Source organism: Ceratosolen solmsi, unplaced genomic scaffold (genome assembly GCF_000503995.2).
Source record: "Ceratosolen solmsi marchali unplaced genomic scaffold, CerSol_1.0 scaffold35, whole genome shotgun sequence".
Classification (NCBI taxonomy): domain Eukaryota; kingdom Metazoa; phylum Arthropoda; class Insecta; order Hymenoptera; family Agaonidae; genus Ceratosolen; species Ceratosolen solmsi.
This window is the reverse complement of record NW_011948423.1, coordinates 8,362,777-8,386,562: the sequence shown is the minus strand read 5'-3', so window position 1 is coordinate 8,386,562 and position 23,786 is coordinate 8,362,777. Positions and strand designations below refer to the sequence as shown.

The following is a 23,786-nucleotide window of genomic DNA, read 5'->3' as shown; positions in this document are numbered from 1 at the left end:
ATATTCATATTATATAAATTAAATGTTAAACTATTCAATAACACTTAGTATTTTTTTGTATTAGAAATGATTTATGTTAATTTTAGAAGGTTCAAAGGATTGGATCTTATCGAAATTGTGGGGCAGTGGATTAGTTCTTTCGTTAGTAGAACTGACTAATGGCTTAATACCAGCAGTCGAATCATCTTGTGAAAAATTTTCACCCGTCGGTTGTCACTCACGAGCACAAGCTGCTTTGTCACAACTGCACTATGTACAAAAAAAATTCGAACATACCGATCAACTTATGGTAATTTTAAAATAAAATTTTTTAATTAAATATGTATCATCGGATATTCAACTTCTTTTACTGGTTACAGTAAATAGTAAATAATATATAGTAAATAAACTCAATATTTCGAAATATAAATTATAATTATAATTCTTTTCATTGTACATTTGTATCAAATGCAGTTAATTCATCATATTGATTTTTAATATTACAAATTTTTCTATTTGTCAATAATTTTTACTATTAAATATTTCATTGAATATGAAATTAATAAAATCTTTCTTAGCTACATTAACTGTAAAATAGCCTGCAGTTTAAGTGTGAATTATTTTTTGTTCAAAGCTACCAACACTTGGATCGCAAGAAGGAGCTTTTGAAAATGTGCGAATGAATTATTCAGGTGATCAAGGACAAACTATTCGTCAACTTCTATCTGCACATATGATTAGAAGAGTAGCTATGTGCTGTTTATCTTCTCCACATGGAAAGCGACAGCATCTTGGTAAATGTTTAAAATTACAAATAATTTTATACTCTAGTTGTAAAATACTTTGTTTTGCTTTTTGTTTTTGTTTGACTCTTTAAACTAAAGATATTCTAAAATGTATTAAATAAATTAATTATTAAGCAAGATAAATGTGTCATTTTGTATTTATACAGTTATGTACATATATCGAATGTCAAAAAATATGGGATTGTAATTTTTAACTTGTTAGAAATTTGTATTAACAAAATTAGATAATATATTGTAATGTTATTCTAGCCGTGTCCCATGAAAAAGGAAAAATCACAGTTCTGCAATTAAGTGCTCTTTTAAAGCAAGCCGACTCATCGAAGCGTAAATTAACTTTGACTCGCTTGGCTTCAGCTCCGATTCCATTCACTGTTCTCTCAATGACGGGCAACCAATGGAACGAGGACTTTTTGGCAGTTTGCGGTCTTAAGGACTGCCATGTACTTACGTTTAATAGCACGGGAACTGTTTCTGATCATTTAGTATTACATCCCCATCTTGAGACTGGCAATTTCATCATTAAAGCGATCTGGCTTCCAGGTTCTCAAACTCAGTTGGCTCTTGTTACAGCTGACTTTGTTAAGATTTATGATTTAAGTAAGGATGCCCTGTGTCCTCAGTACTATTTCCTCGTACCAACTGGAAAAATACGCGATTGTACTTTTATACACACGGAAAGCAATGAATTTCATATGCTATTGATGTCATCTGCTGGTTATATATATTGTCAGGCTATGGATGAAGAGAGTTTAGCAAAGCATGGACCTTTCTTTGTCACCCATACTCTCATTGTCTATCACTCCGATATCAAGGATAATGGACAAGTATGTGGCGGCGGAGTTTCCATTTATTACTCACATGCATTGCAGCTGCTTTTCTTTAGTTATGGCAGTGGCAAAAGTTTTGTTGCACCTATGAAGTATGTTGATGACATCGATCATGTTAATATGATTAACATTTCTAATAAGGCGAACGGTAGTGGAGGTATTACTTTTTATTAAATCGGCTTATACTTTATATTATATCAAAAAGATATTAAAATTATTGTGTGCTTGGATTATTTTTTTCTAGGTAGTGGCAGTGGCAATAAGTCAAACAATAATCAGCCTCAGCCATTGTGTCAGTGGAGCGAAGTAGCCAATCATCCGGGTCTCGTTTGTTCGGTTCTTCAGACCAGCAATAATCCTGTTATTTTCATGATCAAGCCAGATACGATAATGATTCAGGAGATTAAAGTTGTGCCAGCCAAAGCTAAAATTATGGATATGGTAGCAATTCGACATCCAAGTTCAAACGCGGAACACCGTACAACTTTAATTCTTTTATGTGAAGATGGCAGTCTTAGAATCTATATGGCTGCTATGGAACAAACTGGATTTTGGATGTCATCGAGCGTACAGCCGGTAGGATTGATTTCAAACTTGAAACAGACAAAGAAAAAGAAGACTCTGAAATCGAATAAACCCACGGCTTCCGTTAATTTCCCAATTGATTTCTTCGAGCAATGCCAGGTGATGAACGATGTTGAATTCGGTGGCAATGATTTACTGCAAGTTTACAATGTTCTGCAAATTAAACATAGATTGAACACTACTGGTATGTATGTTGTTTCAACAAAACCTAGGGGATTTACTGTAGAAGTTACAAATAACGACCCCATTTTGGTTATGACGGGAATTCGAGTTCAACTGGGAACTCAAGATATACAACGAGCCCCATTATATATAAAGGTATAGATAACACAATTTCTTAATTTAAAATTTTTATACTATAAGATTTTTGAATTTTTAAATTTAATATCTGAATTATTAAATTCGTATTTGGATAAAATGAAAATTTTTTTTTTTTATATAACTATCTCTAAAAATATTAAATTAAATTAAAAAAAATTATGAAAAAAATTAGCTGATAACAAGTAGTTTTAAAATTAATCAATAAGATTTATTATATAAATTTTCATTTGATTTTTTTTTATGAAGTATGGTAATGAGAACTAAATTGAAATTAAAAGAAAATGAAAAAAAAAGTAAAGTTTAATGAAATAATTAATAAAATTTATGCTTTGATTTACACGTTTATTACAACTAAATTAAATATGTTTCAATTATATTGTTTAATTTAGGTATTTGGAAGAAGTATTGTTAGAGCAACATTGACACGAAGTCGGTGGTTTGATATACCATTAACAAGAGAAGAAAGTCTTCAGGCAGATAAGAAACTTATAATCACATTCGGTTCCTCTCATGATCCAGAAGATGTTACAATGGTTGATTCTATCAAAATGTAAATTATACTATTTTCAGCATTAATTAATTATTCTATGACAAAATGTGAATTCAATATATAACTATTAGTCAATTAGTTAATAAATCTTCTTATGGAGAGTAATTTTTATTATCAAAATTTTATTAAAGTTAAGAATACTAATTAAAAATATTTTAAATAATAATTTCATTAGAATTTCATCGATTTTAACAATTTAATTTTTAATATATTCATTTTTTATATTATTTTAAATTTTAATTTAATTTATATTTTTTTATTTTAAGCAAGACAAATATTGAAAATAAAATTTCATTTAGTCTAAGTATAAAATTACATACAATTCTATAAAACTTTTACATTTTTAATAATTGATATTTATTAATGTTTTTCTTATTTAAATATATAATTGTTTGAATTTCTTATTCAAGATATGGAAAAAGTAAAGATGCTTTTGGATGGCCGGACGAGTCGGAAGATATTCCTGGAGGGCAATCAGCGCCTGCACAGGTCACAACAGGAGCTATTGCAAATACTAATTCAGATAATCCAACGGTTTCACCAACATCGTTAACTGCTATAGATAAGTAAGAAAACTTTTTATTCTCTGTTATTATATAGATATTCATTATAGCATAATCTGAGTCTTATAACAAAGTAAAATTATATACCATTTATATAAATATATTGTGTGTGTGTGTGCATATATATATAATATGCTTCTAATATTTATTATTCTTAATTATTATAATCCAATCAGACCAACAAAGGATGAATCAATTAATGTTGAGAGGTAAGACACGAAGTCGGTATTATAGAATAGCAATGTATGTTTGTAGTATTGTTATTGTATAATTTTTTAAATTTTTATTTGTCTTTTATTAAATGTTTATAATTTACATGTTTATAACTAAAGAAATTATTTTTGGACGATTAATCATATAAATATTGATTATTAATTTATTTTAGAATGGTTTCAAGTATACTCGAAGTTTTGGAGTCGTCATTCACATTGTCTACTGATGAGACTAAAGCAACATTAAAACAAACAGCAGTTGAAGTTGCTTCTAATTTATTGACTTTACCAACACCTCCATCTGTGCAAATTCATACTACTGCACTCCTTGCAGCTCTACATAATTCAAAATCTAATTATCACTCGCACAAGGTTGAATATCTCCAATTTTTGTTTTAAATTTTATTAATACATTAGTTATTTATATTATTTTTGTCTTTGCTTTTTAGGATCAAGTCTTGTTAACTCATGTTCTTGATTCATTGAAAGCAATGCGCGAGACTGAAGACCCTTGTGATATTGATGCTGAAAACTTTTATCGATTAATTTTAATTGTAAGAAGTGTAGCAGTTACTCGTCCACAAAATTTGTATAAATTTGCTGAACAGAATTCAGTAAAAGCAATTGATGAGAATTCAAGTAAGTTAAAAGTTATAAATAAATATGTTTGAAATTTTTTTCTCGCTATTAACTATAAATATTTTTCGTATAGTTTTCATTTTCGAACAAGATAGATTGGCATCTCAAGTAACAAATGAAGAAAATAATAATCTGCACTTAATGCTCCAGTTGATGAACGTCTTATGGTTGCTACATGCTGCTTATCCAAAAAATTTAGCACTAGTGCCAGTAGTGGTCCCTGGGCTTACCCATACAGAGGCTATTATTCATGCCATTATTGAGATAATTCATGCTTTCACAATATGTGATATGGATGGTTTCACTCCAGTAGCAGCAAAACTTTATTTACAACTTTTACTTAGTTCTGACACAACTATTAGCTTTAACGCGAAACAAGCCATAATAAAAGTACTACGACCACGATACAAACGACGTAGAGTTTATATACCAAGTCCTCCACATTATTCCAATTCGAGTAAGTAACAAACAAATAACATTGTCAAGCCTTTCAAAATAATTGAAATTCAATTTATTAATACTAAAATGAATTATAATAAATTAAATTATATAGGAATAAAATGGAAAGTCGATATCAGTTTTTTTTTATTATTATTGTAACTAAACAAATAATAATTTTCTTTATTATTTTGTTAGATATGACAGTAAAAACTGAGGACAAGCCTTTGGCAGTGATACCACAGTCACAACCACTAGAACCACCTGAGGTTGATGAGCAGTTCGACGTCGATAATGTCGTACCAATGGTGTTATTGGGTGCAGAAGGTGGTAATCAAGCGGTTAACGCGGCAGCACGAGCGGTTAATCCTTTAGAAGCTCTTCTTGGTCCAGGTGGCTTTCCACAGCTTCTTGATATTCCTCAGGCTGAGGACGACGAGGCCATGGTTGAATTCGCTATTGCGCTTAGTATGCAGGATACAGAAGCTGGCGGACAGATAGAGGTCCTACAGCAAGGGTTTCAGCAGGGATTAGCAAATCTTCAAGCTCTTGAAGCATTAGGAAATCTTAGTGGACAAGCATTGCAAAGACTACAGGATCTTGCTCAAGGACTCGCTCAGGTGCAGGGTTCTGCTCAGGTATATTTTATGATCCACAAAAAGAGATAATAAAAATGCATAATTTAAAATTAAAGCTCCATTAAAAGTTATTTTAAAGGTTTTAAATTACATTAGAATCAAATAAAATTTTGATTTTTCGAATTCGTTTTGATTAACGAAGTATATTTGTACCTATATTGCTAATTAATTAGTCTTATGGTCTTTGGGTTTGCTGTAACATTGAATATTAATTTGTAATCATTGATATACTAGGGACAAGAGGCAGGCCATTATTCTGATACTACTGCTTCAGCTGGAGGTTCGGATGATGAAGGATCAACAGCAGCGACCGATGGCAGTACATTAAGAACATCACCAGCTGAGCAAGTATGTCCAGATTTAAAGTTTTCAATATAATTATTTTCGTTTAGTGGATCAATGAATACATTTGATTTAAATAAATATTGATTATTAACCGGAAATCATAGAATTTTATAATTTTAAAAAATATATTAATTATAATTTAATGTTATTGTCAAATGAAAAGAAGTTTCAACAAAAAATATTGATGACCTTATAAGAAACTGTTTAGTGAAAGGTGCCTCAAAATTATCAATTAATTAAGATTCTGCATGATATCGTCTATTAGAACTTATACTGAAATTAACTTTTATGCTAATTAGGGTGGCAGTGGTGGTAGCAAAGGAAGCGAAAGTGGTGGTAGCGAAAGTGGCGGCAGTGCAGTCGACAGCATAATGGGCGAGCAGAACGTATCTGGTCGCAGTTCGGCATATGGAGATGGTCAAGTCGACGGCTTATCAGCAAGCGGCAGCCGAACTAATCAGCAGGCACGATCTGAAAATAGCTCTCTTAGTGCACCCGTAAATTTCGTTGTAGGTATAAGTTTAATTTTCTTGCCTGCAATAAGTCGCTTTTGCAGTGTAGTTACGCTACCTCCTACATTCAAAAATGAATTATTAATGTGTTCATATGTTGAGCTAAGTTTATGATTTTTGTATTTAAAATTGTAATTCTATACGAAGAGTTTTGTACATTCCTTCTGTAAAATTAATATAAGTTATATTACAATTATTCACTTTTATTTTTATGAATAAGATGCGATGAAATAAAATTTTAGGCTCCAGAACAAGAAGTTAATACTGAGCAAGAGCAAGGGGAAGAGCAAGAGAACGATATTCCTGGAGAAGTAACAACCAATCTACACGATGTGCGACTTCTGCTATTAGATAGATTAATGCAATTCATACCCAATTTATCGAATGTTCCGGGTGTTCGAGCGATTCCTTTTATGCAGGTGACAAAAATATGCTTATTTTATTTAAAATTTTTTCAAAAAAAAAATTTGCATGTAAATTATTGCTCATGTAGGTTATCCTTATGCTAACCTCTGATCTCGATGGCCAAGATGAAAGGGATAGGACTTGTTTCGCAAATTTATTGAATTTATTCGTGAAAGAACTTAATATGGAGAAACCTGATATAAATGAAATATGCTGTAGAACAAATAAGAGGGAAGTGCATCTTGTTATTATGAGATTATTAAGTGAGTTATTATTCAGTGAATTTATTGTATAGAGAAATTGTTGATTGTTTTATTTTAAATTAAATTACTATGAATTATAACTAATTGGGGCTTTTTATATTTTTTTATCTGCGTCTTTTTATATTTTAAGGTGTATTGATGTCTCGATCTAAATATAATACAAAGAGTCAATCTGAAAGTTCTAATTTCACATCTCAAATGATAGCAATTATATTGAGCAAATCTGGCGTCATTGATTACTGTTTAAGCTTATTGAAAGCGTTACTCGAATATTGGAAAACGTAAGGAATAAGAAAATTAGATAATATAAACTTTGATGTCATTGTATCAACGAGATATTTATTAATACAAATATTTCATTTTACTGCAGTGTTTCTACGGATGAATCAGGAAATATTATTGGTGGACAATTATTAAAGGAACATCTTATAACATCGCCACCTGACATGTCACCATTCTTCTTACGCTTATATGTAAAAGGCCATGCTAACGATGTTTTCGAACCTTATCCTCAATTGCTAACAGAAATGGCCTTAAGATTGCCATATCAAGTACATAAATATGCAGAGGCTAATACAGTTCAGCCAGCATTTGATAAGGTATTAAATAATGTAAAATATTCAACTTGTCTTATAATGTACAAATACAAATTAATTAATTACAAGAAAACATAAAATAGTGTTATGATTAAAATTAAGAATTTAAAATTATTAAATTAATAAAAAATTTAACGATAATTATTATATTAATCTTCAACAACCTCATGTTTTCAATAGGATTATGATTATTGTTTTGACATTACGTTTTTCAGCAATCATGGTACTTTTATCTTTGTGAGTATATGATGTCTTATCAAACACCATTTGTACGTCGTCAAGTTCGAAAGCTGTTGTTATTCATATGTGGTAATAAAGAAAAATATAGGCAACTCCGTGATCTTCATGCTTTAGTTTCTCATGTAAAAGTATGTTCAGCTTGATGTAGTTTAAATATTTATTTGCGAAGAATATGTAAGCATTTTTTTCATAAATAACAATGTTTCAGTCTGTTCAACAATGCTGTAATAGCGGAGGATATGATGTTCTCGAGCCCATACCTCATTCAATAAATTTACCATATGATTCTTTAGTCGAATTAATAGAACATTTGAAATGTTGTGTTGAAATAGCCACTAGTCGAACGGGTAATTGGCAACGATTCTGTTTGAAGCATAATACAGTATTATCTTATTTATTTACAATATCGACGCTTTTGGACGAAGGAGTTAGTCCAACTGTTTTACAATTGCTTCAGTGTGCCATTTGTTCTTCATCAAAGACAAAAGATGTAAAAAGCAAAGTAAGTTATTTACAATTATTTAAATATAACATATAATGTAAAATAACATTAAATGTCACCTATGTATATTGTTGGTGAAAAAAAAACATTTATTTTTAAAAGAATTTTCATATACAAAGTTTAACAGTTTTTAAAAAAATAATTTTTAGGATTTAAAATCAGCAATCAATACTAAAGAGAGGCGAGATCGTGACAAATCTGAAGATTCTGATAGCGAAGCTAAATTTGAAGAAACTCAGTGTATTATTTTAGTTGAACAGATCCAGAAGCAAGTTTCTCCTGCTTTACTCACCAAATTTATACAGACTTTCCTTTTAGAAACAAATAATACAAATATTCGTTGGCAAGCCCATTCTTTAATTCTTGCTTTTTACAAGTGAGTATCTCAGCTTTGAATGTACAGAAAATGATAAAATAAATAATTTTAATAAACAAAATGTATTACAAAAAGTATTTAAATTAAATTAAAAATAAATCTTTAATCCTAAAGAAATGTTGTTTTTACATATACAAAATATAATAATGATTTTTTAAACTAAATCTATATATAAAATTCTATATTATTCATTGCTTGAAGATTTAAAATATAACGTATAAATTATTAAGATATTTTTATTTTTGTGTTAACATGTATTATTCTTTAAATCAATTTTTAAAAAATTTTCAATCTAATCCATTATTCAAAGTATATATATATATAATAATAACAATAATAATAATAATAATAATTGTTATTATATTTCAGAAACTCTATTGCTACCGATCAAGAGGCTCTTCTAGATCACTTATGGCGTCTTTGGGCACTTTTACCAATTTATGGACGTAAAGCTGCTCAATTTGTTGACCTAATCGGTTACTTTTCTCTTCGAACACCTCATAATGGCAAGAAAATGTATTCGTACATGGAACAAGCAGTTACCGTGCTCCATACTCAAAACCAATTACTTGCTCGACATCCCAATGCTAACCTTTATGCCAATTTAGCTCAATTCGTTGAGCTTGATGGTTACTATCTAGAAAGCGAGGTACTTTTCATAACTCAAAATAAAATCTATAAAAATAAAAAAATAACAGTTTTTTTTTTTAAATATATATTTTATATATACATATATATTAAAAATTAAATTCTTCACTCCTATTTAAATTATTTTGATTATAAAGCTAATATAATGAAAAATTAAATTATATAAATAGAAGATAAGTTACATAAATATTTTTGTTAGCCCTGCCTTGTTTGCAACAATCCAGAAGTTCCAATGACCACGATAAAGCTTTCATCTATCAAAATTGATTCCAAGTTCACGACGACCACGCAAATCATCAAATTAGTTGGTAGTCATACCATCAGTCGCATAACCCTTCGTATCGGTGATTTAAAACGGACGAAAATGGTTCGCTCCATTAATGTTTTCTACAATAACAGAACGGTTTGTCAATTTTAATATTAAAAAATACTTTGTATTATATCTATCGTTATTCAATCAAAAGAAGTGCATTTGTATATTAAGTAATACACACGTTTATACATGCGCATGTACGTATGCACGCACGTAGTTTAAAGTTACTTTATATAAAGATCGAAGATTTAATTCTAACTGGAAAAATATGTAATTATAGGTTCAGGCTGTTGTCGAATTGAAAAACAAGCCCGCCATGTGGCATAAGGCAAAAAAAATAAGTCTTGTTCAAGGTCAGACTGAAGTGAAAATGGAATTTCCTTTACCTATCGTTGCGTGCAATCTGATGATAGAGTATGCCGATTTTTATGAGAATATTCAGGCGTCTTCGGAAACCCTCCAATGTCCACGTTGCTCAGCGAGTGTTCCAGCTAATCCTGGCGTATGCGCCAATTGTGGCGAGAATGTTTTTCAATGCCATAAGTGTCGAGCCATCAATTACGATGAAAAGGATCCGTTTTTGTGTCATGCCTGCGGTTTCTGCAAATACGCTAAATTTGATTATACATTAACTGGTAGACCTTGTTGTGCCGTGGATCCTATAGAAAGTGACGAGGATCGGAAAAAGACTGTAGTGACAATAAACACATTACTAGAGAAGGCGGATAGAGTCTATAAGACATTGATAGCAAACAAGCCAAGTCTGGAGATGTTGCTAGTAAGTAATTCGTCTCAAAATTATTTATAGCTTATGTGTAAGACATTTCTTATATGAAATGTTCATTTTATTGCAATACAAATGTTCTATTGCGATCAGTCTAAATAAAAAATTTAGATGGTCATTTATTTTAAATCACTCCAATTTTATTATCTATGTACGATTTAACTTTTTAAATTAAGTAATTGTTCTTTTTATTTAAAAAAAAAAAACAATAATTATTTTTATAGTTACGTTGTGATTAATTAGTAAATGTTTTTAACATTACTATAAACATCATATATACTTAAAGATAATCAATAAAGATAAATTGTTACCGATTTAGCTGATATAAAATATGAATATGCAAATTGCAAAAATACATATTAAACGTGATAATTAAGCTTGGTGTAGAATTTTAATAGACAGTTTCTTAATGCTTTATTATGAATTAAAGGTGAAGATATCGGAACATCGACTCGATCGATTACTTGACGATGGTGTAGTGACTCAAACGACAACAGGAGGTAGCGCCCAAGTGAATCGGGCCATACAGCTACTCGCGCAGAAGTACTGCGGCGAATGCAAAACGTCTTTTGAGGAGCTTAGCAAAATCATACAGCGTGTGCTGGCTTGTAGGCGCGAGCTCGTTGCTTACGACAGAAATCAGCGTGATCAGGGGACTTTCCAGTTTCAGCGAACGACCATCGTCACCGAGGGCCCGGAGAAAGACACAAGCTCGACAATCCCGATGGTTGGCAGATGTTACGGATGCGCTTCTTCGGCTACCGAGCACTGTCTCACTCTGCTCAGAGCTCTTGCAACTAATAACGTGGCCAGGGAGGTACTATGTAAGCAAGGACTAATTCAAGAAGTGGTGGAGCACAATCTCAGGAGAGGGACCATCCAGGTACACATAATAAATATTTTAATTAGTTTTCTCTAAATTAGGAGTTCACGTCACTTCTGTACTACAAACATAGAAATCTAGATTTATAAATACGAATTACTATCTAACGATTAAAAGCAACTGTTATCTAAAAAGGTACAAGAAGAGGTGAGACAATTGTTATGTCTTGTTACTCGGGATAACGCACAATCAACGAAGGAGTTATGCTCACTATTAACGAATAGAGTGACTATGACTCTAAGGGGTAGAGTCGTGACATCAGATCTATCCACTGCTGTCAGGTATGAAATGGCTCTATTAGGGGCACTTATACAGAAGGAAGATACGTGTTGGGAGCAGAAATTGAGATGCGTGATGCAGTTGTTCTTGATGGCCTGCAAAGATTCTAAAAGTCCTGTGGTCATGGAGAGTATTATTTTGCCTTGTCTTAAAATACTACAAAGTTTATTAAGACCCGATCAACCAGTTTCAAAAAAGAACAAGGTAACGTACTTCATCTAATTGAAATTATTTTTAAAATTATGAATAATTATTTTATAGACTAGACGTTAACGCTACATTTTCATTATACTTTGTTAATCATTTATTGAAAACGAATGACACAAGTTTGAACCATTAAGGCTTGTAATTGATTTTTTTTTATATATAAAATTTTGATTTATAAAGTTTTAAATAAATTTGTTTTATATGTATAACAAATATATGTATTTTTCAATTTTACGTTACTAATTGAATTTATATAGTTTAAAAAATATTTAATTTAGTAATATTATTAATGTTTGTTTAAAATAGGATAAGACAATTGACTCTTTAGCAACGGTTCAACCTCCTGATGGGGTTAGTATCGATTTGGCAAAGTGGCTTAATGGCGATATTAAAAATTCTTATGCTGAATGGTTGCAAAGAATGCCAAAAAAGAAGTCAGATTCACAACAGAACAAGACTTTGAAAAAGGTAAAAAATCGTATTATCTCTTTATTTACTGTAGTTAATCAAAGTATTGAAAAATTATCAAAACCTTTTTACTTATTTAACAAAGTACTTGCAATACATGGATTATCCAGTTTTATTTTTTGGTAATTTTTTATATTTGAACTACACTTGAAGTTTCGATCATCTGGATCGCGGAGATTTCAGCTTAACATTTTTATTTCTATTTAATATAAAATAAAAGCGATAAATAAATAAACATATAAATAAAAATACAAAAAAACGTTTTTCCTAGGAGGAGGCTAGAATACTCTATTTGAGCGAAAAATATGGACACCGATGGTATTACCGCTGTACCCGCTTACGCGGCACTCAGCCTCTTAAACTCACAAATGGCTCTTGGCTTAAGGAGGTGATTTTTAATCCAAGTTCACGACTCGCTCGGCAAGTCGTCTGCAATATGGTAGAGAATTTGTGTCAAGGCACCGATCGTAAAAAAGAAGTCCTACTTCTTCTTACGGGGTACCTAGACGAATTGTGTATCGCTGGGGAAAGCAGTGCCGAATATCTTTCTCTTTATGAAAGCCTTATCAGGCAAGGCCCTTGGAAGCAGTTCTTAGCAGTTAGGGGCGTTCTAAATATATTGGCTGATTTGTTGACAAGAGAGATTGCTGAGCTACACAGATTAGAAGAGACAACCCTGACGAGTGATCTTGCTCAGGGATATGCATTAAAAATGTTAACAGAGTTATTGGCATTCTTTCTTGAGCAGGAGAATATTAAGCAACATTATAAAGGTAGACTAGTCGGAGCAGTACTCAATGGGTATTTGTCACTAAGGAGACTTGTTGTGCAGCGAACAAGACTAATCGACGATACCCAAGATACTCTACTCGAGCTATTGGAAGAGATGACTACAGGTAAGGTCTTAATGATTTTGTAATACGAAATTTCTATTGCATTAAATGCTTTTTATATAATGTGTAGTTTTGTGACAGTTTTTCATTAAATTTTGTAAGTCTTACCTTTTTGGCTAAATTTTTATATTTATGAAGTGCAAAAAGGCAAGTTATCTACGAATTATGCAATGTCAATTTAATACATACGATTTTTTATCTTTTTAATAGGGACACAGGAGGAGACCAAAGCATTTATGGCAGTTTGTGTTGAAACAGTGCAAAAATATAGTCCTCAGGATATACGCACACCTGTATTTATCTTTGAAAGGCTTTGCTCAATTATATATCCTGAGGAAAACGACGTAGGAGAATTCTTTTTAACTTTAGAAAAAGATCCGCAACAGGAAGACTTTTTACAAGGACGTATGTTAGGAAATCCATACAGCAGTTTACAGCCTGGCTTAGGTCCATTGATGCGTGATGTCAAAAACAAAATTTGTCAAGATTGTGAGTTAGTTGCATTGTTGGAAGATGACAATGGAATGGAGTTACTTGTTAATAATAAAATTATCAGCTTAGATCTTCCTGTTAAAGAGGTACAGCTTACTTTTGTTCATAGTAATATTACATTATCATGATTAGCACTATACATATATTAAACTAAATGAATAAAAAAAAAAAAAAAAAAAAAAAAAAAAAAAAAAAAAAAACGAACTAGAAAAATAAAAATAATAAAACGATAAAATGATTATAAGTTACTTAATTAAAAGCATATATTATTTTTTGTAGGTATATAAAAAAATTTGGGTACTTGAAGGTGGTGAGTGTGATGCGATGCGTGTTGTGTATAGAATGCGTGGTCTTTTGGGTGATGCTACCGAAGAATTCGTTGAAACTTTGAACGTCAATAGCGAGCAAGAAGTAAATAACGAAGAAATGTATAAAATGGCAAATGTTTTAGCAGACTGCGGTGGTCTCCAAGTGATGCTCGAGCGTTTAGCTGCAATACAGGATGTAAACAGGGCTAAACCTTTATTGCAAGTGTTATTGAAACTCTTTAGGCTTTCCGTTAAAGTGAAAAAGAATCAGGAAGTCTTAAGTCAACCTGAATTAGGAGCTGTTACGGTTTTGCTTGACGTTCTGCAACGTTGTCTTGATACCGAGACAGACAATTCTCAATCAAAAGTTACAGAACAATTACTCGATGTGAGTTCCAATATTTATGCGTATCTCGTATAATTATGAAAAATAGTATATTTTATTAAACAAAAAAAAAACAAAAACAAAAAAAAACAAAAAAAAAGACAAAATTTTTTTAATTATAATCGATAAATTTTTATTTTCTATATATATATATATATATATATATATATATATATGTATGTATTTGTATATGTTTATTTCTTATGTATGCGATAAGGTCTATTGTGCATCTTTCAAAATGTTACAATTTTCAATTATTTTACAATAGAAATAGTATTATATACAAAATAACGATTGAAAATTTATGCAGGTTTATAACGCCTTTATTTTTGAAGTATTAACTCACGATATTACAGTATTACTTAATGTATAGCACACACACACACACACACACACACACACACACACACACACACACACACACACACACACACACACATATATATATATCAAGAGTAATAGTTGATCATCAGATCTGTTAATGATAATCGAACGAAATCTTATAATAAAATTTACTATCTGTTTTATAATGTTTAGATTATGGAAACTATATTGGCGAATGCAGCGTCTCAGCCGTTGGACAAGTTCGAAGAGTTCTCTCGTACTTTGGGCAGTCCGGAGCATGTAAAAGCTCTCCTCTCGTGCACACAGTCATCCGCTGTCAGGTGTAGTACCAACGTATTGCAACATCTCGCAAGGGTTCTCGCAGCTTTAACTTACGGCAATCAAGAGAAGATGGAATTGCTTTGCGACCACTTCAAGCCCGTCTTAAATTTTTACAAATTTGATTTCGAGCATACGTCAGAAGATGAGCAGAAGCTCGAGCTCTTTTGCGTACTGACTCAAGGTATTGAAAGAAATGCCATAGGAAATACCTTGAAAGATCATATTATTAATATGAATATCGTAAAAGATGCCTTCGAATACATAACGGTAAGCGAGGCATACATGCGAGTGATAAATACGAGCAGAAGATCTATTCATAAACCAGTCATTTATGCATTCATTGCGTTAACAGGTACACGCTCCTTGTGTTAAGCCAACTCTTCTCAGAACGGATAGTGACGAGCTTAAAGAATTTATATCTAAACCGGCATTGAAATATATCTTGCGCTTCCTCACTGGTTTAGCAACTGATCATGAGCCTACACAGGTAAGTCGTAGGAATAAGATGAGTTGGTGGAGCTACAAGTTGAAAATTTTCAATTATCAATCATGAATCATCAACATTCATTAATGTTTTCGTTATTCTTTTAGCTTGCAGCGTCGCAGTTCACAATTAGTATAATTCATAGATTGGAACAGGTCTCGTCTAACGAGCATGTAGGTTCACTGGCTGAGAATTTGTTGGAGGCTCTGTGCACAAATAAAAAGGTTGCTGAGCTGATCGAGGAGGCGCGCCAGCATACGCGCAGCGAGAAAAAGCGTTTGGCAATGGCTATGCGCGAGCGGCAACTCGGTGCATTGGGTATGCGAACGAACGACAAAGGCCAGGTTACGGCGAGTGGCACGATTCTTCAGCAGATGGAGGACCTCGGCGACGAGACCGGTCTCGTTTGCGTCATCTGTCGAGAGGGTTACAAATTCAAACCAAATATGGTGAGCGCGTTCGAGATTTTTCCTCAAAACGATAAGCAAATAAATTTTAGAAGAATGACGGTGTAATTAATTAGCCTAGTGAAGTTAGCCAAGCATATGCAAAGCCGATTTATTTTTCATTTATTATTGCACCAACTTTAAAAAAGAAATTAGTCCGTCGTATTCGCAATTAAAAATCGTTCGTTTTTTCTAATAAAATTCAATATAATTTTTAAGGTTCTCGGCATCTATACATTCACAAAGCGTTGCAACGTGGAGGAGTTTGAGTCGAAGCAGCGCAAGACTGTGGGTTACACGACCGTTTCACATTTCAATGTTGTTCACGTTGACTGCCATATGTCGGCGGTACGATTAGCGCGAGCGCGCGACGAATGGGAAAGCGCCGCCCTGCAAAATGCAAATACAAAGTGCAATGGATTATTACCGCTGTGGGGACCGCAGGTTCCAGAATCAGCGTTTGCCAGCTGCCTTGCAAGGCACAATACGTATCTGCAAGAGTGTACGGGTCATCGAGACATTTCATATTCATCAACGGTACACGATTTAAAGTTGTTGCTCCTTCGTTTCGCCCAGGAGAAGAGTTTTCACGATGATACGGGTGGTGGCGGCCCTCAGTCCAATATACACATTATACCTTACCTCATACATATGGCGCTCTACGTTATTAATACGTGAGTTTTTCCAAATAATATTATGTCAGTCGTTTTTTCAGCCTCGGGTTAAGTAATTATAAAATCATAATTATAATGAGTTTTTGAGTGGTGATAATTAAAATTTTTTATTTTTTTTTCCCATGGCGAATTATTTCTATGTATTTTATGTAACGTTTCAGCACGAGATCAGCATCGAGAGAGGACAAAGCTCTTGTCGCCTACCTCGAATCAACTCCCACTTCTTCTTGGCTAGATAATTGTTATGACGCTGAGGGCCCGATTTATCAGTGCACCTTGTCCATTTTGATTATGACGCCAACTCGCTGGAATCAGACGAAACTCACGCAACTGCGAAGGTTGATCATTCTCGCGCATCAGAGATATGTTTCACCTTCAGCGACGACCAAATCTCTCACTGATACTACCGTCAAAGATTATTCGGTTTATAAGAGCGTTCTGATATTTTTCAATATTGTTCAGTGTATTTATGGAGTCTTTTTTAAGGTAAGGATAACATATTTTAATAAGATACTAACTAATCATTTCTATATCAATAATAATCATTGCTTATTGAATTTGTTATAAATGCGATATACATATATATATATATATATATATATATATATATATATATATAATTTTAATAAATTTTAGTAATTTGTAAATATTAGTTAATGTTTATTAAGAAAATTTATTATTTTTTTAATTATTTATTTATTTATTTTTTATATCATTATAAAATTTGAAATTCTTTAAGTTTTACGAAAAAATAACTTAACTAATTTAAATACTTTCCATAATGTTTGGATATTTGTCGCCCTAATGGCATATTGTGGCAAACAAAGTCTATAATCTATAATCTATATATTTATAGAAAGTTAATGTTCTGAGCGATGACCAATGGCCAGCCGTTTTAGCGGAATATATTAGACATAACGATGAGGCTTTACTCAAAGCTTCCGAGAAAATTCTCGCAGCTTATCGCGATGAGTTTTTGCCTTGTGCAAGTTTTGAAGAATTTTGCGATGTTGCAGGTTTGTAATAAAGTGTTTCCGTCATGTGTAATTGTGTTAAAAATATTTATACATTCTTTATTTTACAGGATTACTTGATGAAATTTCTAACCCTTCAACATTTATAAGCGATCTTTTACAAAGTCTCGCCTAGCCGAAAGTTTCTTATAATTTTGAGTCTGTGAAAGAAAAAACAAATTAACACAAGTGTACTTTTTTTTTTTTTTACCAATTTGCTTGCTTTTATTTATGTGATAACAACCAAACATACCGCATGTCCTTAAGTGACGTGGGTAGCTATAAATGTTTAACGTATTTGAAAAAGATATTCATTATTTTATAATCTTACATAAATTATAGTAATATGGTTTTCGTTATAAATTAAGTGTATTACCTCGCGTTTTCGTTTCATTTATGCGCTTATATAATTAAATAAACCCTGTAATATTACAAATTATAATTTGAATTAAATACAAGAAATATTATAAAAAAAAAATTCTATACTTTTCATTACATTATATATGTTTTATACAAATTCTATTATTTGTATTAACATTTTAATTTATATTATAAGTAATAACACAAAGAGTATTTAATGCTTTGGCGCCGTATAAACATTTCCTAAGGCAAGCATACATTGCCTAATTCCTTGTTGACAAATATGGTAGTCTTTCATTGGAAGAGCCAACGTCTCATCCAGAATGTTTAAGATTTTTAAATACTGATTCAGAGCATCTTTATGATTACCAGATTTGATATTATTTGTTGCCATTTTATACAGCATGTCTGTATCTTGAAGGGCTTTGAGACCTTTAATAATATTTGTATTTCGTCCACATTTCGAACAAGGAATTATAAATGTTTCTGAATCCATATTTATTGATAAAATGTTTGCGCAAGATGAACCTGTAGAACATTTAAACCTGATAAAAAGAAATAATTTATTTCCAATTAGCTATTTTAAGGTAATACAGGCATATCTTATCTTTCTAAAATTTCTTAATATAATAATATTTGCATCTAAAAAAAAAAAGAAAAAAAAAAGATTTTTACTCTTATGTATTGATATTCAAATGTATACCTTAAAATATTTGAATCAATATTTTTTAAAAGAGGCCAGTGATCTTTGCATGCTTCACAATCACAATCAAACCAGTACTGCATACGTAGTACTCTCTTTCTTTCATCTTCTTCAACTTCAGTAAATATTGGACCGTAATTTTCCGAAATTTCATTACCAGTCGGTATTGATCTTATAGCTCGGACGATTATTGTGTTACCAACGAAATATCTGTTGATTATTTTTTATTTTATTCATGCAACTATAATATAGTAATATTACTCGTGCATTTATTAATGTACCTTACAACACCAGGATTACAAGCATGATTAAAAAGCGCTACGGTGGGGTAAACTCCACCACCAATAAATAAGTTTATTCCTTTTGATAAGTCGGCGTTTCGTTCACTTCTGACGAATGCTGATATCTACGTTTAAAAAAAAAAAATGTTCAAATAGAATGTCGCAGTATTATTACCGATATTGCTTAGATGATAAATATTAAGTATAATATTTAGGAAAACTTGTAAATTATGTCATGTTGTCTTCTTAGCTTATAGATTCAGTTAAAAATTATATTCGTATTGACGGATAAGCAAAATTTATGAAAAATTAGTATATTTTTTTTAGATTATGGTATTAATATTATTTGAAATAATTTTTCTAAATAAAATGTACGTACAATGCTTTTTCTCTTTTTTTCTTTTTTCTCTCTAATATTAAGAATACTTAATACGAATTTACTCAATGTATTTTTATGGAGAAACCATACCTCGTGAGAGTTAAATTGAAGTAATTGAAGATGATGCAGAATAGCATCTGCCACGGCTAATTCACCTTCCGAAAGTTCTACTTCTGCACTATCTGTTTTATTTGCAGTTAGTGGAAAATAAGACGATGTTTTTAAAACTCTAAGCAACCAAGCAGCTATGTAAGCTCTGTGAAATAAGTCTTCGGTAGTTCGCTTATCTTCATGACTGACTTTAAAAATGAAAAAAATTAAGTTAACCGCTTAGTTGAATAATTGCATATCATTCTGAAGTTCTCGAATCTAACTGATATAAGATAAACTAAAGTTTATGAATTTTTGCAGCTAAGTTCTAATTAAAGTTATAGAAAGCTTATGTTAAGTTCTTTATTTTTATTTTAATGCTATAAAAGCGTGTTGTTTTTTTTTTTTTTTTTTTTTTTTTTTTTAACAAATTTGTTTATTATTTTCAATAACATGATAATTTAATAGTCATTTTATGAATATAAAGAAAAGTATTAATAATCTGTGCTATTAAAAGGAGATAAATTATGCGAAATTATTAATTACAATTGAAAAATTTCTTATGAATAATCACGATTTCATATCTTTTAATATTAAGAAACATTTTTTACGAAATTATATTGTAAGATGAAGAGATTTGGTTTAATAAGTAAGCGATTGTATTGAGCATTAATTAAATCAAGATAAACGCTTAAGAAATGGTTACTTGGCAATGGCATTCGTATGATCGTACCTAGATTGTAGAATGCTTTATAATCCTTGCTAAGATAAGGTTTAGCTTTAGAAATCTGTAATTCATCAGTTTTATCCCTAATCTTATGATGAATTTTAATAAATTCTGTGAAGGGTTTTTGAATGACAGCGCGTATCGCCAAGATGCAAGTGATCGATGCATGTGAGCACCAGAGAGCTCCAAGCAGCTGACATTCGACATTGTGGATCATTTTATCGAGATTTTGGCATTTAGGGCTGCAGTAGGCAACCGAGCTGCAGGTATAGCAGCTGGCCGGGAAGGGTGCGACATTCCGAATTAAACATCTGTGACAATGTTTTCCGCTACGAACACATGTAAATATTATTTACTCTCTGCTTACGCAATGTCGACAAATTAGACACTGCAGTTCAAGTGTTTTTTTTTTCTTTTTGTTTGCAATAATAATTATAATAATTGTATAAAATTACTCGAGTGGCGCTTGAATATGTGTTTTGTCGCAAACTAGAATCATTGTACATTTAATACGTTCGATTGAAAAAGTTATTTGATTTTCGAAATTTGATAGTCAGATACGTACCGATATTCTTCTAAAAGTGAGGAACAATGTGGCCTTTCTACGACCAAAACATCGCCTGGCTCAATATCCTTTACCGCCACGGCGTACCTTCCAACATCATCGTATGATTGTCTAATTTCTATAGAAGCACTACACGATGGGTATATGGGATTACGTACTTTGATACTTGGTATTTTATCCTCACTTTTTAACCTGAGGATGATGCAAAAGTCAAGAGTTACTATTGATTTTGATCGCGTATTCGCCTTAATTCCGGCAATGAGATAACATCAATTCGAACCAAATCATTTTCAATGAATGTAACATTTACTTGTAACCATCACGTGCAACTAATTAATTAGCTCATTACGCAAAGCCGTCATTAAATAGGTAGAGTTTATTAAAAGTATTGGTAGACAATAATTGAACGAGATAAAAGAGACTAGTGACCTGCTGTTCTCGATCTCGATTATGTTTGCGTCAGTGAGACCCTGCTGTGCCTCCTTCAATTGTTGCCGACCCTTTTCCATAACCCCCAACATTATTCGTATATCCGTCTCGTGCTTCTTTTTCTTTATATCCGTAATTTGAGCGTCATCGAGATATAGCAGTGCATTTTTAAATGCATTCATAGCATTCGCGTGACATTTAAGTCCCAAGAAACATCTTGCGCGACGTTCTTCCAATTTGTATCGCAAGTGTTTCGGGTAGCCGACCATTAGCGCCTCATTGCAATCGCCAAGGGCGAGTTCGAATTTATCCAAGTGATAAAATGCTGCCGAACGGTTTGCCAGGATCACTCCTAATTCTGCGAGTTCAATTGAACAATGAATTATATGTCGGCTTCGAGTATACGAGTACTGTTGAAATATTTTCATGATATAGATAATAATTCGTATTATATAAAGTCAAGATCGCAAATAATTAGATTAAATCGTGTAAAGCAACATCTACTCGTCTCAATAGATCGCGAGTAATTTTACATAAATTTTACATCATTATGATTACTTATGTAAAAACATTTAATTGATTAATGATTAATTTATGTAAAAAGATCGAGCTGAGAAGCTGAACGTATAGAAAATGATGGAAAATTATATATCAACGAATAAGGAAACTCACTTTCTTTCGGTGCAGCGAGAATAGCATTATTGTACTCCTCTATTGCAACCTCATAGTGACCTAAGCCGAAGGCCCTATTTCCAGTATTTTTAATTATATCGGTCTTCGTTTCGTTCTTTTTTTCATAATTTTCCACCTCAACAGGCAGTTCGTGCGCCTCTGCATAATTAAGGATGAAAGCGACTCGTGCGCCATTTGAGCCCAGAGCAGCGAATTTGTTGAAATCCTCATTTGTAACAGCTTTTCTTGTTTTTATTAAATTTTCTCGAAAGAACTCACCCACCTCGAAATCCAGTTCCTCGTCTAGTTTATTGTAATCGTCGTCGAAATCATCATTATAGACGTCGCCAAGCATCTTTTATTGCTTCTATTTTTCGTTTGATCTCCCTCGTTATAAGTTTTCTCGATATTAGTTAATTTATTATTTACGTGCAGAAACCTTTTATATTAGAAACCAAAAATTAGATGTATAGACACATTATAAATCTATCGCCCAATCTATCCCTATAAATAATCTCAAATAAGTTAAATAATGAGAAAATGATGCATTTAATTTAAAAATATATTAATTTCTTATAATAAAATGTGACATTATATTAATAGATAATGTGGCATTACTCTAACTGATGTCCATACATATCATTCAAAATGTTCTAAGGTTTAAGAAAACAAATGCATAAAATAATTTTTAATAATTATATTCATTTATAATGATTAATTTTTACGCAAAATAAAAGTTATACCAAGTAACTAAATATATAAGCTATATCATATACATACCTGAGAATATGAAATTATACACGATCTACGGATTCAATCATTTGCATCAGATAATAATGAGTAATAACTTTGCCTGTTTTTATTATTAATTACATCACTTTGAAATTTGCGACGGTGATCCAACAACTTATAATATTCTTAAATCATCAATCAATCGAACGTTTTAAAATTTAGATAAATAATCGTGTGCAATCAAAAATTTTGATTAACCGGAGGTGAAAATATACTGTATCATTTTATTTTAAAGTAAATAAGAATTTTTATTGCTTCTTTAAAAGTAATGATATTATGCTGCACTGATCTCCTTTATGGAACTTTTGCTTTGGTAATGATTGCATACTCACTTGCATCTGCAACTATAAGAGCCATGTCAGGCTATTTTAGAAGGTTCTATTTCAGCTCTCTTTCTTACACACATGTAGTTTAATTTCCGGTACGTTTCTCAAATACTTTAATTTTTATGAAATTGGTGTTTTATTTAATGTTAAATATGTATTAGTGGACGTTGAATTTTTTTATTTTACATGAATGTTTTTATCTATTTATTAAAATTGGCATTAAATGTGCTGAATATTCAAACGAATATTACTAATAAGACAAGTGCTTAAAAAATTATTTACACCTCTTTATATTATTTTTTATATATAACATTCATTATTTATTATATCTGTAAGAATATCTATATTACCTATAATCAATATTATCGAATTAATTTCAGAATATTTTATAAAGTATAAACATTATGTAATTTTCTATTTTCTATGTTCTCTTAACTATTTTAAACTTACTTTTAAAAACTTTATCTTAATATTTTATATTTTATGAAAGGCTTATTTTATTCATATACACAGTGATTGGAAACTGTAATTTTTTAAAGAATTTTTTTTTCAAAATAATGGAAGCAAATGAATTTGCAAGATTTACTGTAAAAAGTGTAGAATAAACAAGTGTTTGTTAATTTTTTTTTGTCTGAATTTCATTTTTTATTTTTTATTATTAATATTAAATAATCAAATCATATAGAGTAAATATATTTTGGATAGATTTTTTTAATGTATTA

General features: G+C 31.3%; 2 protein-coding genes across 2 annotated transcripts in view; one reads left to right on the top strand and one right to left on the bottom strand.

Annotated features, from left to right (window-relative positions):
• The window catches only part of poe (E3 ubiquitin-protein ligase-like protein poe), a 28,166-nt gene extending 9,973 nt beyond the window's left edge, over positions 1-18,193 (top strand). The window contains exons 25-59 of the mRNA XM_011499752.1: positions 87-289; positions 614-773; positions 1,035-1,769; positions 1,857-2,515; positions 2,908-3,068; positions 3,479-3,634; positions 4,017-4,215; positions 4,293-4,482; positions 4,556-4,939; positions 5,119-5,558; positions 5,793-5,906; positions 6,203-6,409; positions 6,658-6,834; positions 6,909-7,083; positions 7,214-7,364; positions 7,454-7,682; positions 7,895-8,047; positions 8,128-8,421; positions 8,571-8,797; positions 9,167-9,446; positions 9,645-9,848; positions 10,039-10,536; positions 10,973-11,425; positions 11,561-11,908; positions 12,218-12,379; positions 12,651-13,275; positions 13,483-13,850; positions 14,044-14,460; positions 14,995-15,390; positions 15,476-15,610; positions 15,715-16,056; positions 16,273-16,727; positions 16,889-17,213; positions 17,584-17,743; positions 17,812-18,193. Of these exons, the coding sequence (XP_011498054.1) occupies positions 87-289; positions 614-773; positions 1,035-1,769; positions 1,857-2,515; positions 2,908-3,068; positions 3,479-3,634; positions 4,017-4,215; positions 4,293-4,482; positions 4,556-4,939; positions 5,119-5,558; positions 5,793-5,906; positions 6,203-6,409; positions 6,658-6,834; positions 6,909-7,083; positions 7,214-7,364; positions 7,454-7,682; positions 7,895-8,047; positions 8,128-8,421; positions 8,571-8,797; positions 9,167-9,446; positions 9,645-9,848; positions 10,039-10,536; positions 10,973-11,425; positions 11,561-11,908; positions 12,218-12,379; positions 12,651-13,275; positions 13,483-13,850; positions 14,044-14,460; positions 14,995-15,390; positions 15,476-15,610; positions 15,715-16,056; positions 16,273-16,727; positions 16,889-17,213; positions 17,584-17,743; positions 17,812-17,876 (10,247 nt within the window). The 3' untranslated portion in view covers positions 17,877-18,193. The remainder of the gene's footprint in view (positions 1-86; positions 290-613; positions 774-1,034; positions 1,770-1,856; positions 2,516-2,907; positions 3,069-3,478; positions 3,635-4,016; positions 4,216-4,292; positions 4,483-4,555; positions 4,940-5,118; positions 5,559-5,792; positions 5,907-6,202; positions 6,410-6,657; positions 6,835-6,908; positions 7,084-7,213; positions 7,365-7,453; positions 7,683-7,894; positions 8,048-8,127; positions 8,422-8,570; positions 8,798-9,166; positions 9,447-9,644; positions 9,849-10,038; positions 10,537-10,972; positions 11,426-11,560; positions 11,909-12,217; positions 12,380-12,650; positions 13,276-13,482; positions 13,851-14,043; positions 14,461-14,994; positions 15,391-15,475; positions 15,611-15,714; positions 16,057-16,272; positions 16,728-16,888; positions 17,214-17,583; positions 17,744-17,811) is intronic.
• Positions 18,194-18,314: 121 nt separating this feature from the next.
• LOC105362442 (SET and MYND domain containing, class 4, member 3) lies at positions 18,315-22,325 on the bottom strand. Its single transcript, XM_011499883.1, has 8 exons — positions 21,947-22,325; positions 21,275-21,632; positions 20,846-21,037; positions 20,287-20,609; positions 19,554-19,762; positions 19,085-19,209; positions 18,804-19,013; positions 18,315-18,645 (listed from the first exon to the last, which is right to left on the bottom strand). The coding sequence occupies exons 1-8, from the start codon at positions 22,299-22,301 to the stop codon at positions 18,315-18,317; spliced, it is 2,103 nt and encodes a 700-aa protein (XP_011498185.1). The 5' UTR covers positions 22,302-22,325.
• Between the last annotated feature and the right edge of the window lie 1,461 nt (positions 22,326-23,786).

Coding starts and splice junctions, on each gene's coding strand:
- LOC105362442 (XM_011499883.1), bottom strand. CDS start 22,301: ATGCTTGGCGACGTCTATAATGATGATTTCGACGACGATTACAATAAA. Junction 21,633..21,946: donor TCTCGCTGCACCGAAAGAAA/GTGAGTTTCCTT, acceptor TTGAACTCGCAG/AATTAGGAGTGATCCTGGCA. Junction 21,038..21,274: donor ATCGAGATCGAGAACAGCAG/GTCACTAGTCTC, acceptor CATCATCCTCAG/GTTAAAAAGTGAGGATAAAA.